This window comes from Arabidopsis thaliana, chromosome 4, assembly GCF_000001735.4.
Source record: "Arabidopsis thaliana chromosome 4, partial sequence".
In the NCBI taxonomy this organism is placed as follows: Eukaryota; Viridiplantae; Streptophyta; class Magnoliopsida; order Brassicales; family Brassicaceae; genus Arabidopsis; species Arabidopsis thaliana.
The window spans coordinates 6807758-6822017 of record NC_003075.7 but is presented as its reverse complement, the minus strand read 5'-3'; the positions used below and the strand labels follow the sequence as shown (position 1 = coordinate 6822017).

Genomic DNA, 14260 nt, shown 5'->3' with positions numbered 1-14260 from the left:
ATCCAATTTTTTTTTCTTATTTTGATATAAAAGTGGGTTTGAGTAACGCAGATAATTGGTTTGTTGAATATTTGTCTATATTTCCAAAAAATTTGAAATAAAACAAAGTTTTAAGACTTTATATAATTACCGATGGCTCAACTAGCATTTGTCTTCTCTTTTATTAACTCGAAGCCATTTAATTTCCTCTTAGGAATATATCAATAACAACTGATACTTCGATTCATACATTACACTTAACAATAATTTATTTAAGATAAAACAAAGTCTAGAGCTAAAGAATTGAACACTTACCCGCCCCATAAAATGATTATCTTTATCGTTTGACATGTAAGGCAATTAATTTGGTGTGAGCAAAAGACTACACAAAAGTTTATATGTTTTAGTAACGACAGAAATCTGTTCATGCTAAGTTTTCTAGATTTCTTGTTTAGAATTCAATCCACCTCAAGGGAAGAAAGCCTGTAGATTGAAAAATGAGATTCATCACAAAGAATCCACTTTAGAATTTCAGTGAGAAACTTAATCTCTAATTAGCACCACCCAACCAAGAGAGCTGAGCTATAAATAGGGACACAATTTGAACATCTGAGTAATTTAAAGGATTTAACCCAATATTAATATTTTGGCCCAAATTACTCATAAGTTATACAACTAAAGCACATATTTTTTTATTTTTTATTTTTTTTAGAAAGATCTTTGTTTTCGATAATCTAGCTTTGTTGTCGTGATTGTGATCTTGGTCTGTTTAGTTTTGTTCATTTTTTGCTAATATTTTTGTACACATGTGTTTAGGCAAATCATTCGTGAACGTTTATGCAGCGCTCTTGGTTGAAGATGGTTATAGATATTAGATACCATTTAAATTTCTTCTTTTTTTTTTGATGAAAGACAATCGTTTTTTTCTTAAGCACTCGGGTTCTGCAACCCTAGTTCACATATATGAGAAATAATTAAACGAATTTATATAACATTTTAGTAACACGGACGGAAAAACTATTTGGGTATTCTTCAATCGATAACACTGGAAAGTGTCGGCTTCCTAGAGTATGTAGACCAAACGATTTGTCGTTTAAAACCAAAATTATACTTTCCATTTAATCAGTTCAGGGTATTTTCTTTAGACGGATTCAAGTTTAAGGGGTTTAGTTTAAATGTTTTATTGATACTTGAACTTTTTTTTCGTGGAAATAAATCTCTTGTAGTATTGCTGATAAAATCTGACAATAGTTTATTACATATCTAATAAACGCATGTTTATATAAACTATACAAAAAAAGACTGTCTTATTAATTATTAACTCGTTACAAACATATTTCAATACCATTTATTGAAATTTGGAACAACATCAACTAAAAACAAAGAAAGCAAATAAACTGCCAACACACGAAGATCAATCCCAAGACACATATTAGTAACATTCATAAAGTTTAATATTCATTTCCACACAAAAATACTTACTGCCTTGAGTGAGTTTGGTCTTGAATGTAGCGATCCCACGAGTCATGAGGAAGTCACCAGTCCCACCAACGATCGATAGATCTCTGGCCGGCTGCAAACCAAAAGGATTTGCATCCATTATGGTAAATGTCCCTTTGTGCTTTGTCGAATTGAATACCAATGTCCAAGCGACCCAAGCGTTGTAATTTGTCTTCATGTTGTAAAAGTAGAAGCCTTGGGCACGAGCCACTGGTTTCGAGAGATAGTTCTGGTCCAGTGTCACAGGGTTGTTAATTATGATTAACTCCCCAAAACTATGATCCCCTAGTCCCAAAGGTTTCACGATTGTTGCTGCCGTGGCATTTGCCGCGTTATCACCGTCGTAGGCGATGTTATGGAGGTAGAGGACGAAATGCTTGCATGGTTTCTTTAGGTCAAATGACTTTGGGACGTATGAGACAGTACTAGATTGGAGAAGTAAAACGGATAAGAAGAAGGAAAATACTTGTTTGTAGATTTGATTTGTCATTGTTAGAGTGTTAAGTAGAAATGAGTAGTATTGATTTTGTGAATATAAAGACTTAAAAGGACTTTGGAAACCTTTATTTATACATACATTTCATATATATGTATATTTTTTTGGGTGAATAAATGGGTTTAAGAGTCGCACAAAATTGGTTTGTTGACATTTGTCTTCTTTTACCAGCTTATATTGCCAAAATCCCTGAATTAAAAAGAATTTTTAGATTTTAGGACTCGATAATTAATGATGGTTCAACTATCATTCGTATTACTTTTATTTACTTGAAGCCATTTCGTTGCCTCTTAAGAATATATAAGTAACAATGAATACTTTGTTTCCTACATTACACTCACCAATTAGTTGATAAAGAAAACACTAAGTACAAGAACTAAAGAATGGACAACTTACCAGTCCCATAAAATGGTGTTATCTCTATTGGTTTACATGTATGACAACTAAATTAGTGTGAGCTAAACACAACACAAAACTTTTTTCTTTTTGTTTTGGTATTCTAGATTTCTAGTTTTTTGGGCCGTAATATTAATACCTTTGGGCCCTAGTCACATGTTATGACTGAACTCGGAAAGAGTAAAAGCCCAGAAGTGGAGAAAATTAACAAAGATAGATCTTTGACGAAAAAACAACTAAATAATCAATAGTGTGTTGAGGGAAAAAAAAATCCGACCTGCCGGAATCGAACCAGCGACCTAAAGATTTCAGCAACTACTACAGTCTTCCGCTCTACCAACTGAGCTAAGGTCGGCATGTGTTTACACTCGAATTAAAAACTAATTTATCATATTAAGACAATTAAGTCTGCCTTCACAAGTAATATGACATGTGGAAGAACATATATGAGAAGTGAAAACATAGACAATGATAGAAAACTCAACCAAAATTTCATCTCGCAATAGCCATCGCGACTTAAAAATCAAAGTAAAAAGATCGGAAACAAAGCTTTCGGTACATACAAACGGTTCGCAAGAGGCCTTCCTGGTTAGGAAACCGCAAAGACAACAACACTAGACTTTCTTTTACCGATAAATAAACCTAATCATGGTGCATAGTCTTACCATGGATACAGACATGCCAATATGCTCAATATAGTTATGATTATAGGAGAAGAAGAACACAACGAGCTTCCCAGAAAAGCCTTATAGAAATCCGCTGTACGATTACATGATTCGTTTCCAATCAAACTTGCCTAAACTTAAAAAAAGAATTGACAGGATCTCAGTTTCTTACTTCTTAGTCTCTACTACTCATTCTGAAAATGATACGACCTTTAGTAGAATCATAAACACTCATTTCGACTTTCACTTTATCACCGGGGAGTATCCGAATGAAATTCTTCCTAATCTTACCACAAATATAACCAAGAATGTTGTCACCATTCTCCAAATCGACTCGAAACATTCCATTAGGTAGCGATTCGGTTACTAAACCTTCGATTACTGTTTTGTTGCTTCCTTCTTTAACTTGCGGCTTAGCAGGTTTGCTTCTATTAGCTCCTCCTCTTCCTCCGCTTGCTCTCTGGCATCGTATCATTGGCCGGATATTCACAACTGAATTGCTTGCAACATAGTTTATTTGGCTGTTACAAAGACAACAAAACAGATAAGCTAAAAGAAACTCTAACCAATCCGAATTTGGGAATTCTGAAACACCAAATTCATAAAATTATGGATACAAATACCGAATTTGGACACGAACCCATGAAATTGCTATCGAAACCCAAAGAGAAAGTCGTGAAAACGGAAGAATCGAATTCGAATTAAGTTATAACGGAAGTGGTGTGAAATTGAGAACTTACGGAATCAAAACGCCATTTGTAAATCGGAATTGACAAGGAAGAAGAAGTTGAGGACGGAAAGTGGAGCAGAGTTGAAGCATTTTTTTGTTTTTCTTCTTCTTCTTATCTTCAAAAATCCCTAAAAACTTGCTTTGTGAAGAAACGACCACAGCTTTGAGCCTTTGGCCCAAACTTTGGAATAAAATCGGGATGATTTCCTGTGTTTAGGAACACGGTGTACCGTTTTATAAGAACCAATGAGAGAATGACACCTAATTTCATCTCTAAACCTATTTTTAAGATCGATGCCAGTGACTTAAACATGTAACATTCACTTGTTAGTTACTAATTTTCATGGTTGATTCCGAATATCGAAAAAACAAACAGTTATGACTGAAATGAGATGGGTTTTTTAGTCTAAAACTTTGAATCCTAGAATGTATTAATCCAAACTATTTTTATATGGGTTTTTTTAGTCTAAACTTTGAATCCTAGAATGTATTAATCCAAACTCATAACAAATTCAAAATGTAAATATGAACTAATATATGTTATGTAAATACCAACATTGATTTTAGTAGTGTAATTAGTTAACCGTTAATTACTGATAACTAGGATGCTACTGTATATATGATTGACGTGGCAATTTTGAGTTCATGTTGCGTTTTGGTTTTGTCCTTCTTTATGGTGGTCTTATTCCATCTCGTCAATCTTTTGTTTTCTTCGATTTTAATTTATATGTTTGCTTGTTGTTATGTTCTGTTTTTTATTCTTTTTTTTTTTTTTTAATTTTGTAGCTTTTTTAATTTTCTCTGCTATTCATCTGTCACTAATTAAAAAATATAAAATTTAACTTTTTTATCGAAAACAATTATATACATATATATTAGTAGACACATTTTTTTTTTAATTAAATTTTCTAGACTCATTACACTTGCCATTTAATTTTCAATTAAAATGGAACATATTGACGATACGTAATAACACAACTACTACAATATTAAATTTGACCGCAAATACACTACATACAATTCTACTGATTTAGAATGTGCTGGCTTATGAGTTACAGTATGCCGTCTTCTTCACGGAACGAAGCCTTCTTCATCAACTATCATATATTGACAGTTTTATCTTATCTTGTCCAGGGCTTTAGACACTCCAAACTAAGACCCATTTTTCTTGCTCCAACCTTAATCCATCTCATAACAGATTTCCTCCTGTTGGTTCCTTCTCTTTCTGCATGGATAATTTCCTCAATACCACTACTGCTTTCCTCTTGGTCCGCATAGATAATTTCTTCACTATCACTACTGCTTTCCTCTTGGTCTACATGGATAATTTCTTCAATACTACTACTACTATTTCCAATCCAACTACCACCCAAGTACAGATGAGGTGACAGATACCGAAACTCAGATGTCTCATGAGGCTCCAGGAACTGTAAACCGCATTCTTTTACTTCGCACTTATAAAGGCCGCCGCGACTCTCAAAGGAAACCTCCAGGAATTCGTTTGGGTGGAGAAGCTCCCATTCCGTTGGAGGATGTGGTGGCATTAATTCAAACTCGCACATGCAAAGATGATCACTTTTAAGTAGTGGTGAATCCAAATGCTTTGGCACGTAATACTCTCTCGGTTTACAGAAAAATTGTTTGTAAAATTTTATGTCACAACCTTCGAAACGTTTTCCCGCTCCAAGCACAAGGCATACCTTAAACCTGTTAAACTTTGAAAGATCAACCTTATTTGAATGGATCATTATGGAACTTCCGGTACTTCGGTAGCTGAAGTACGCAGGTACATGTTCACCAGGTAAGACATCAGCTATGTATGAGGACTGGTGGATGTAAACTGACCGGTGGATCTTTTCTTGGGCTCTCTGACCTAGCTTTAAACAGTTAATGAAATTCAGGTGGATACTTTTGTTTCGAAAGTGGCCATGTAGTATTTGAAGTGACTCGCAGTTTACAGCTGTTAAGGCGGATACTGAGCCTGGAAGCTTCGGTAGCGATATAATATTGATGCAATAGGAGATGTCAATCATCTGCAGCCGAGGGAGATATTTGAGGTATCGCGGAATAGTCTCCAATTCTTTATTTTCCCTCAAACATAGCTTTTCTAAAACATAAGGAACATGAACCAATCTCTTGACCTTAGCCCTCTCCATACAAATTTCATCAATTTTACTCCAATATTTTACTGATGGAGGCACCTCAGTGATCGCAGTGCCTATTAAATTGAGAAGACGAATATTGGTTGAAATCTCTGGAAAGGTTTGCAATCGTGTGCAATACCTAAAGTGGAGGACCTCTAGAGATGGTAAGTTGATGTTAGTTGGGATGATCTCTAATTTTTTGCAACAAGACATCTCTAACAAAATCAGATGCTGAAGGTTCTTTATAGATGAAGGAAGCTCCACCAAAGACTCACACCAACCCAAATCCAATCTGTTAAGCTTTGTTGCTTCCATAAGATTTGGAAGGATTTCCAGATTCCGAGAGCTATTTAGATTCATTGTCCTGAGATTTCTAAGCGGCTGCACATAAACACAAGCAGAAAGAACATCTCAATGTGCTTCCAAGACAGAACACAAAACTCACAAAAAGCTTAAGACAGAACACAAAACTCACAAAAAGCTCAAAAAATATGCCAACTAGTACTCATATAACATGCACGGAAAAAAAAAGAGAGAGATAGGGTAGCCGTGGGGATTAAAAAAAAAATAGGAATTGACACGACACTAAAACACTTTATTATTCCAAAAATGATATTTTCTTTTAAAGTTTTCGAAAATAACACATAAAGTTTTTAACCCTCTAAAAGTTAATTAAATGATAAAGTTTTTTTAGTATATTTTTTGTTAATCCTCCAAATAAAAATGAGAGCCAACACTAATCTAATATAAAATTGAATTAGATTATTTTTTAAATAGTAAAAATATATATACTCTAAATTGGAAATAGAGAACCCAATTATACTATCACAAACTAATTTTAAAATGAAAAATATATTTTAAATGGTGAAAATATATACCCAAAATTGAAAATAGAGAACCCAAATATAATATCATAAACTAATATTAAAATGAATCAAAATTTCTTTTAAATTCTTAAAATTTATACCCTAAATTGAAAATAGAGAATCCAAATATAATGTTTTAAATTTATTTTGGTTGAATAGATTTAATATAAAATTATGGTATTATTGAAAAAATAAATTAGTAACAATACTTTTAGAGCAAAAACTTCATAGTAGTGCTATTATTATCCATAAAACTTGTTTTAATTCTATTTTTAGGAATTTCCCTAAAAAAAGATAAAACAATCATTGAAATATGTTCGTTAATTAAAAAAAATGCAAGCATTATATATGTCTGACCTGAACTCCACTCCATAGCTTCTTAAGCTTGCTATGAGACATGTTGAGTTCGACAAGACATTCGGGTCGAAAGCTAGAAGGGAAAAACTCAAGAGGATATGCATCCCAGTGTAATAACCTCAATTGCGGTAGATAGCTTAGCCCTTCTTCTGGTAACTGCAACTTGACTTTCATTTTATCATCTATAGGACTACTCATATAGAATTTTAGATATACGAGGTTCCGCATCTCTTCAAAAGTTTTCTCACTTATATATAACTCCTCTTTGATCTCACACATATCTAACGATATACCTAATACAGTTCCCGTACCCTACAAAACAAAAAAAGTTTCAGATATGAACAATGCCACAAATCGTGAGAGCGAAAAGATACCATAAATTCGAGTATATGTTGACTTAAGAAATTGTAATAGTTCATGAAATATGTTATTACAATTTCAAGATTTTAGGAGGATATGATATGTTATTTAGTTCTATAATAATACATCTAGAATAATGTTATTATACATGTCAAATTCAAAAACTTTAATTGTTACTTTGGTGCTTAGTTAAGAATGCAGTTTTCAGATTTCGCAAAAAGAAAAGAAGAAGAACTTACAGTATTGTTTGAAAGGACGCCACACGTTTCCTTAGCATTCATCAAGAATTGACGTTTTCCTGGCTCGTAAATAGATTGCTTTCGAACAACTTCTTTGCCTAATTGTCGTAGTAAGGAGTGCATCTCGATTCTACCATTCTCAAATTTTTGTATGAGAGATTTATCAGCCAGGACTTGAAGTCCGAAACTAACATATGTGTCATTGTTAGCTATGATCATCTGTTTCAAATAGTTTTCGTGTTGACCGCTAAAAATACATGCAATATGAAGAAATAAATCTTTTTCATGGTCATGCAAGCCATCATACCCGACTTTTAATACTTTCTCTACCTCTCCATCAAGTCGACTTTTTAGCGTAGGCAGGGAAAATTCCCACTCTTCCTTACCCTTTCCACGCATAAACGAACCAAGAACCCGTAGAGCCAGCGGAAGATGACCAGCAAGAGTTGTAAATTCAATTGCAAGGTGCTTTAAATCATCTGATGGGGAACTTTGCTTAAAAGCATGCTGGCAAAATATAGTAAGAGCTTCTTGTTTTGAAGGATAAGCCACCTGGTACATATGGTTGATATCATGAGAAACCAAAAGTTGTTTGTTTTGGGTTGTCACGACAATTCTGCTCTTGTTACCAAACCATTGATTTTCCTTTGCCAAGGCTTTGAGTTGCTCAATATTGTCCACATCATCAAGAATAATTAGAACTTTTTGGCTCTTTAGCCTTTCTTCTATTGCGCCTAAATGACGTACTCTCAAATCCTTTTGATCAAGAAGTTTGGATAAAAATCTTTGTTGTAAATGCAGCTTCAAACCATAGTCATCGAGGCCTGCTTCACCATAACTTTCTCTAACATTCTCCATAAATATAGAAAGATTGAAGTTTTCATGATATTGGTTATATAAAGCTCTAGCTATGGTAGTCTTACCAACGCCTGCAGGACCCCATATCCCTACTATCCTCACTCCTTGAGACTCAAGGCATAACAATGATTCCATCTTTGCAATGTGAGCTTCCATTCCAACCAAGTCATTGAAATCTCTTGATGGCGTTGCATTTAATTTTTCTAATACATCCTTGGAAATTGTTGTGATCTTATATGCTTCATTGTCCCTGGTGATTAAAAATAAGATCATTAAGTGTCTAGCTCTTAAACAGTTGGTGTAAAAAGCTTTATAATGTGGAATTTTAGTATGCGAGCACGTGCAATGACAGTTTCTCACCAAAATCTCTCATCTACAAAAGAAAACAAAATAATAAATATTATAGTTTATTTTTGATAAAAAATATTCTCAAAGCTACTAATTTTTGCAACTATACCATTTATCTCCAAAATATGTAGGACCATATTGCGTATTATTTTTTATTTTATTATTCTACATTTTAATTTGAAAATAGAGGATAATATTGCAAATACTAACAACTTTAAAGATTTTGTTTTGCATTAAACCCTTAATTGTAAGAGTTTCTAAAGAAAGTTGAGAGAGTTTCTAGTAGTCTCTCACTCTCTCAACTTTTTTTTAGAGACTTTCATAAGAGATTTTGGTGAAAGACTCACCAATGCATATGCTCTAGGACTTGAACACCCAAAAAACATTTATAACTCGAAAGAAACGTAAAATCATAGCCGTTGTCAATTCCAGTAAAAACCTAGATTAACTTTTAAGACCATAAAAACAAAAAAAAAACAAAAAAAGGAATATATATTTTGAAAGGAAAATCTTAAAACCTCTAGAGTTACCATTTGCAATCATCATGTGAATAACAAGTTACAAAATTACAAATCCTAAGGCACATTTATAAATGAAACTTTGAAATACAATATATAAATATATTTGTAAGCTTCATGAAATGCGGTTCAAAATGATTTCTGGTGAGATTTACTGACTATTACACCATCATTCCAACTCGTGAAACTCTTGAGTGTTCATTCCTTTAATTAATTTGTTTAATTTACATATAATCAGTGTTCAAGAAAGCGCTAGACGGTAAGTGGGTGGTGACCCTCCGCCTAGCGCCTAAAACACGTAGTCGGGGACTATACAATTTTAGGCGGTTTAAAAGGTTTTAGAATGAAACGATATATATTTTTTTGGCATGCATAAAACGATATATTTATATACTACTACATGAAATGTTGAAAAAAAACATTATAAAAAGCTGGAAATTAGCAAATTTTTAAAAATAAATATATATCGTTTTATTCAAAAATCGTCACGGCCGCCTAGCCCAACTTATCATATAATACAGTACTACTTTTCATCTCAATCTCTAATGTGGGACAATTTTAACATAAAACAATTCAAACATGTCCAGTAGGTGGTTTAGTGCATCAGGGAATTGTTCTTATGAAAAATAAAGGTTTCCTTCAGTAATTAGTCATGAGTAATCTATTAGAAGATCCATAAGAAGACTAAGATAGTGTCTATTAGCACATATAACTAAAGTTTTAGCAAGTAGAAATTCATATAAATTTGTAAGGCAATCTAGCGAGTTGCCACTTTGAGTTACTCTCCTCTTTCCCTTATTAGAAAATCAAATCTAAAACCATTGTGTTTTTGGTGATAATCTAAATATTTTCTTCTTTTACTTTTTTTTTGCACAAAAAAACTCATTGAGCCCATTAGACCACAAATCTATCTTGGTTTGGTTTATCATACAGAATCTAACCAAACGAAAATAAAATATATAAAAACTCACCAATTTTGAGGATGATCTCCAAGAATATTGGCAGCATCAGTCAACGCCCGCCTCCAGTTATGTTGTCGCTCCTCCGTCTTACCACAACAAGTTTCCAAGAAACTCATTCCAAACTTTCCGGTCTGTTTTCTTATATCAGATGGATCCACTTTGTAGAAAACCGGCATCACTTTCAGTCCTTGTTCTTCCTTACACTTCATGATCTCAATCAGCTCGTCCAAACACCAGCTTGAAGAAGCATAGTTCTCTGAGAACAAGACTACTGAGATCTTAGATTCTCTAATGGCTGCTCTAAGCTCATGACCGATCGTGTGGCTTCTTTTGATATGGTCATCTCTGAATGTCACTATTCCTTTGCTTTCAAATTCTTTGAGCAAGTGGCTGAGAAAGTTATTACGGACATCTTCCCCTCTGAAACTAGGAAAGACGTCGTATCTCCAAGAGTTTGAAGAAGAAGATGCCATGGGGAGAGGATTGAAGATAAAAATTTGTTATATTGACTTGTTTGGAGTGTTTTGGGAGAGCAATTTATAGAATCTATGGAATGCCTTTGCGTGTCAAAGTTGTAATATGAGATTTTCTAGGAAATGACATGGTAATTTCATTTTTATTATTATATTGCAACTAGACCCTTGTAGACAACAAAACATGCATCTCATTAAAGGTCGCCTAGGCTGACTTTTGTATATCATCAAGTAAATAAGACAAATTAAAACATGCATCTCGAAAGTTACTTTTGGCTGTAAAGACTTTTGCTGCATAAATTTTTGCTATAAAATTTTTAATATTTTAAAAACTATAACTATATACTATAGGTTGTGACAACATAAATTATGATTTTAAATAATTATTGAAAATATGGAACTTAATAAAACAAGAAAAAGACTTCAATTGTAAATAAACGTAAAAAAAAATTAAAAAGGAATAATTCATCTATGGGAGTTTTCATAAATATGGAGAAGAACGAAAAGGAAAAACTATTGACTTTTGTTTATTATCATTTTAAAGCCAGATTTATGCGATTTAAACAAAAACATGAAATCAAAGAACAAAATGAGAAAAAAGGTTGTGAGAATTTTTAAATTATTAAAAGCAAAAAAGTGTGATCGGATAAATTAAAACTGTAAAAATTGTTAATAGAATTTACAGTTTTCAAAGTCCTCCTCCCCAATCACCCCCATAATATTCTTTTATTTTTTGTGGTTTGTTTATCTTTTTCGGTAGACTTGAGCATGAAATTAAAAATTCATTCATTTTAGTTAAATTTAGTATTGCAGTTTATGAATGATACATTTTGAAACCTATATTAAAAATATTAAATATAAATATTTTTTTGTCATTAGAAAAAATAGTTCTCTACGAACATATGTAGAAAAAATCTTTAGGGAAGACAACCCAATTTCTTCTTCTTCTTCTAAACTACTTTATTAATTAACTTTTAAATTGTAGATTTAGTTTACAAGTAAAATTCACTAGAATATATAAATCATATATACATTTATATATATATATATATCATTATTGTTAAAAAATCGCGTTAGGCGTTAATCGGGCGCTCGGTATGGGACTAGCTATTAATCGATAAATCGGATTAAAATCGGAGATTAAAATCGGAGATTAAACGAGATTAGTTTTAGGATTATATTAATGTTTTAAAAACATATTAATCTAGTATTGTTTTCAAAATTATAGTAAACTAGATTCTGACCCGCACATACGTGCGGGGTTTCATATTTTAAGAAATGTATTGGAATACATTTTTAGTGAAAGATATTATAGTGTACAAATTATAATATGCATAGAAAGTGTATAGTGTTATTTATGATAAAATAGCTAATTTTTTTAATTAATTTATATTATTTATATTTTATTTGTATTTAGCATAGTAAATAGATTGTTATATTTGTTTCGAGTTGCGGAATAATATAGAGATATTTGGAAAATTTGTGTATTTTTGTTAGTTTGATGTATATATAAATTGATTATTTTTGTTTGAAATTTTTGATCAATTAGATGATATAATGTAAAATTTACTCCGCGGTACACCGTTGGTCGATTTGTTTGTAACTAAAAACTCAAATTTTAAGATATAGTTGTTTTGTAAATATTGTTTATTTTGTTTAGTGTTTAAGATTGTATAATTATGTTATAATTATTAATTCTAAGATTTCACTTGTAGATTATTGTCCCGTATTAATATCAACCCAAACTAGTTCCACCATATAACTTTATTCCGTAAAATGAAAAACTATTTTGTTATTTTTAAATATTGTTATTGTAATATATAAAAAAATCGAGGGGTTGACATGTGGTACATGTTAGATTAATATATTTAAAAATAATTTGTGATTTATATATTTATGATATTCTAGTATATAAAACCGATTTTTAGTGTATACCTTTCCATAAGATGTAGTTCTTATAATTAAAGTATAATAGTATTTGGTTTTTATATGGTTGAGTAATAGTTTTTGGTTTTTTATAAACTAATAAATTTGTTGATTTTAGTTAAAAATAAAAAATTAAATTAAGTTATATTTGTTTTGTTTATTGTTTAAGATTGTATAACTATAATCTAGTTTCTTGTAATCTAGTGTTTAGCCTGAAAGAAAAATCCATAAGAATACGCATAAATAGATAGTAATATTAGGAGATAAACTCATTAGAACATGAAGTAATTTACTTATGAATCTCTATCTATTGTTTTAAAGAATCGATATTCTAGATTGATTGTGAGGCAATGTGAATATATGCATAGCATTAAAAATAATGAAAATTACTTGTTTAAAAATAATGAAAATTACATGTTTAAAAAAATACTTGAAAAGTTTATATGATTTAAATTCTAATTAAAATGTTAAATATTTTAATCTATACTCATAATATCTTCTAGATATTTACAAATCTAAAATCCAAAAATTATCTTTTGAATATGCTAAATCATAATTTAAAATCTTCTTTTTAAGTGTACTAATGAGAAACAATTAACATAGTTTTGTTAAGGAAATTGTTTAAAATCTAAACTAAATGATTATTTGTTATTAAATTAGATTGAAATTTTTGAATTATCTAATAACATATTACCAAAATAAATAAATTTACATATATACAATTCGAATTAAAATAGTCTGATATGTTATGGAAACGTTTTTAAATGATTTCTGAAAATATTGGGTAGTTACAAATTTATTGATTTTAAATTTAATTTTTTAAAAGAACAAAATCCAAGATATTTATTTAGTTGTACTAGTTGTTAATTTACTAAATTACCCATGCAAAAATTCATTTAGTTAATTTTAAACTACCCTTACAATTTTATAGTTCACACAATGCTTCCCAATTAATAATATAGATACATAAAACTATAGATTTAAGACAAAATTTATGATTTTTATTAAAATTTTGAACTTAAGTTATTGTAAAACATCAAAAACTTTCTAATTAAATGACTAAATAGCAAAAAGAAAAATTGTTTTATACTTGCAATCTAAAAGTAGTTAGGATATGTAAGATTAGACGAAGATTAATCAGAAAGAAATCAGATTAAACGGAAAGTAATAAAATAACTGATTTTTTAAAGGATTAATCATTAATCTATGTGGATAGAGTAGGCCTATCGATTAAACGGGAAATAATCAGGCTAGGCGGAGTTTTTAAAAACTATTCCAAGTTCCAACTATGAAAGGGTTGGTTGACTTTGTTATTGTAGATTTAGTTTACAAGTAGAATAAAAATTAACTAGAATATATAAATCATATATATATATATATCATTATATTACTGTCAAAACCATTCCATCTGAGAAAGGGTTGGTTGACTTTGCTATTGTAGAT

The 14260-nt window shown here is 31.1% G+C and overlaps 3 protein-coding genes and 1 non-coding gene across 4 annotated transcripts; all 4 read right to left on the bottom strand.

The window, feature by feature from the left end:
- Window positions 1-1270: 1270 nt before the first annotated feature.
- On the bottom strand, window positions 1271-1985 carry AT4G11180 (Disease resistance-responsive (dirigent-like protein) family protein). Its single transcript, NM_117189.2, has one exon. It carries the CDS (start codon window positions 1967-1969, stop codon window positions 1412-1414), a length of 558 nt encoding a protein of 185 aa, NP_192857.1. The 5' UTR covers window positions 1970-1985; the 3' UTR covers window positions 1271-1411.
- Window positions 1986-2642: 657 nt separating this feature from the next.
- AT4G11177 lies at window positions 2643-2726 on the bottom strand. Its single transcript is given in 2 exon segments — window positions 2643-2678; window positions 2689-2726. It is a non-coding gene; the product is annotated as a tRNA-Tyr (tRNA).
- A 38-nt stretch (window positions 2727-2764) lies between these two features.
- On the bottom strand, window positions 2765-3960 carry AT4G11175 (Nucleic acid-binding, OB-fold-like protein). Its single transcript, NM_117188.5, has 2 exons — window positions 3777-3960; window positions 2765-3557 (listed from the first exon to the last, which is right to left on the bottom strand). Exons 1-2 carry the CDS (start codon window positions 3854-3856, stop codon window positions 3212-3214), a joined length of 426 nt encoding a protein of 141 aa, NP_192856.1. The 5' UTR covers window positions 3857-3960; the 3' UTR covers window positions 2765-3211.
- A 718-nt stretch (window positions 3961-4678) lies between these two features.
- On the bottom strand, window positions 4679-10915 carry AT4G11170 (Disease resistance protein (TIR-NBS-LRR class) family). The gene is made up of 4 exons (NM_117187.2): window positions 10428-10915; window positions 7733-8840; window positions 7134-7445; window positions 4679-6291 (listed from the first exon to the last, which is right to left on the bottom strand). The coding sequence occupies exons 1-4, from the start codon at window positions 10889-10891 to the stop codon at window positions 4888-4890; spliced, it is 3288 nt and encodes a 1095-aa protein (NP_192855.1). The 5' UTR covers window positions 10892-10915; the 3' UTR covers window positions 4679-4887.
- Window positions 10916-14260: the final 3345 nt, after the last annotated feature.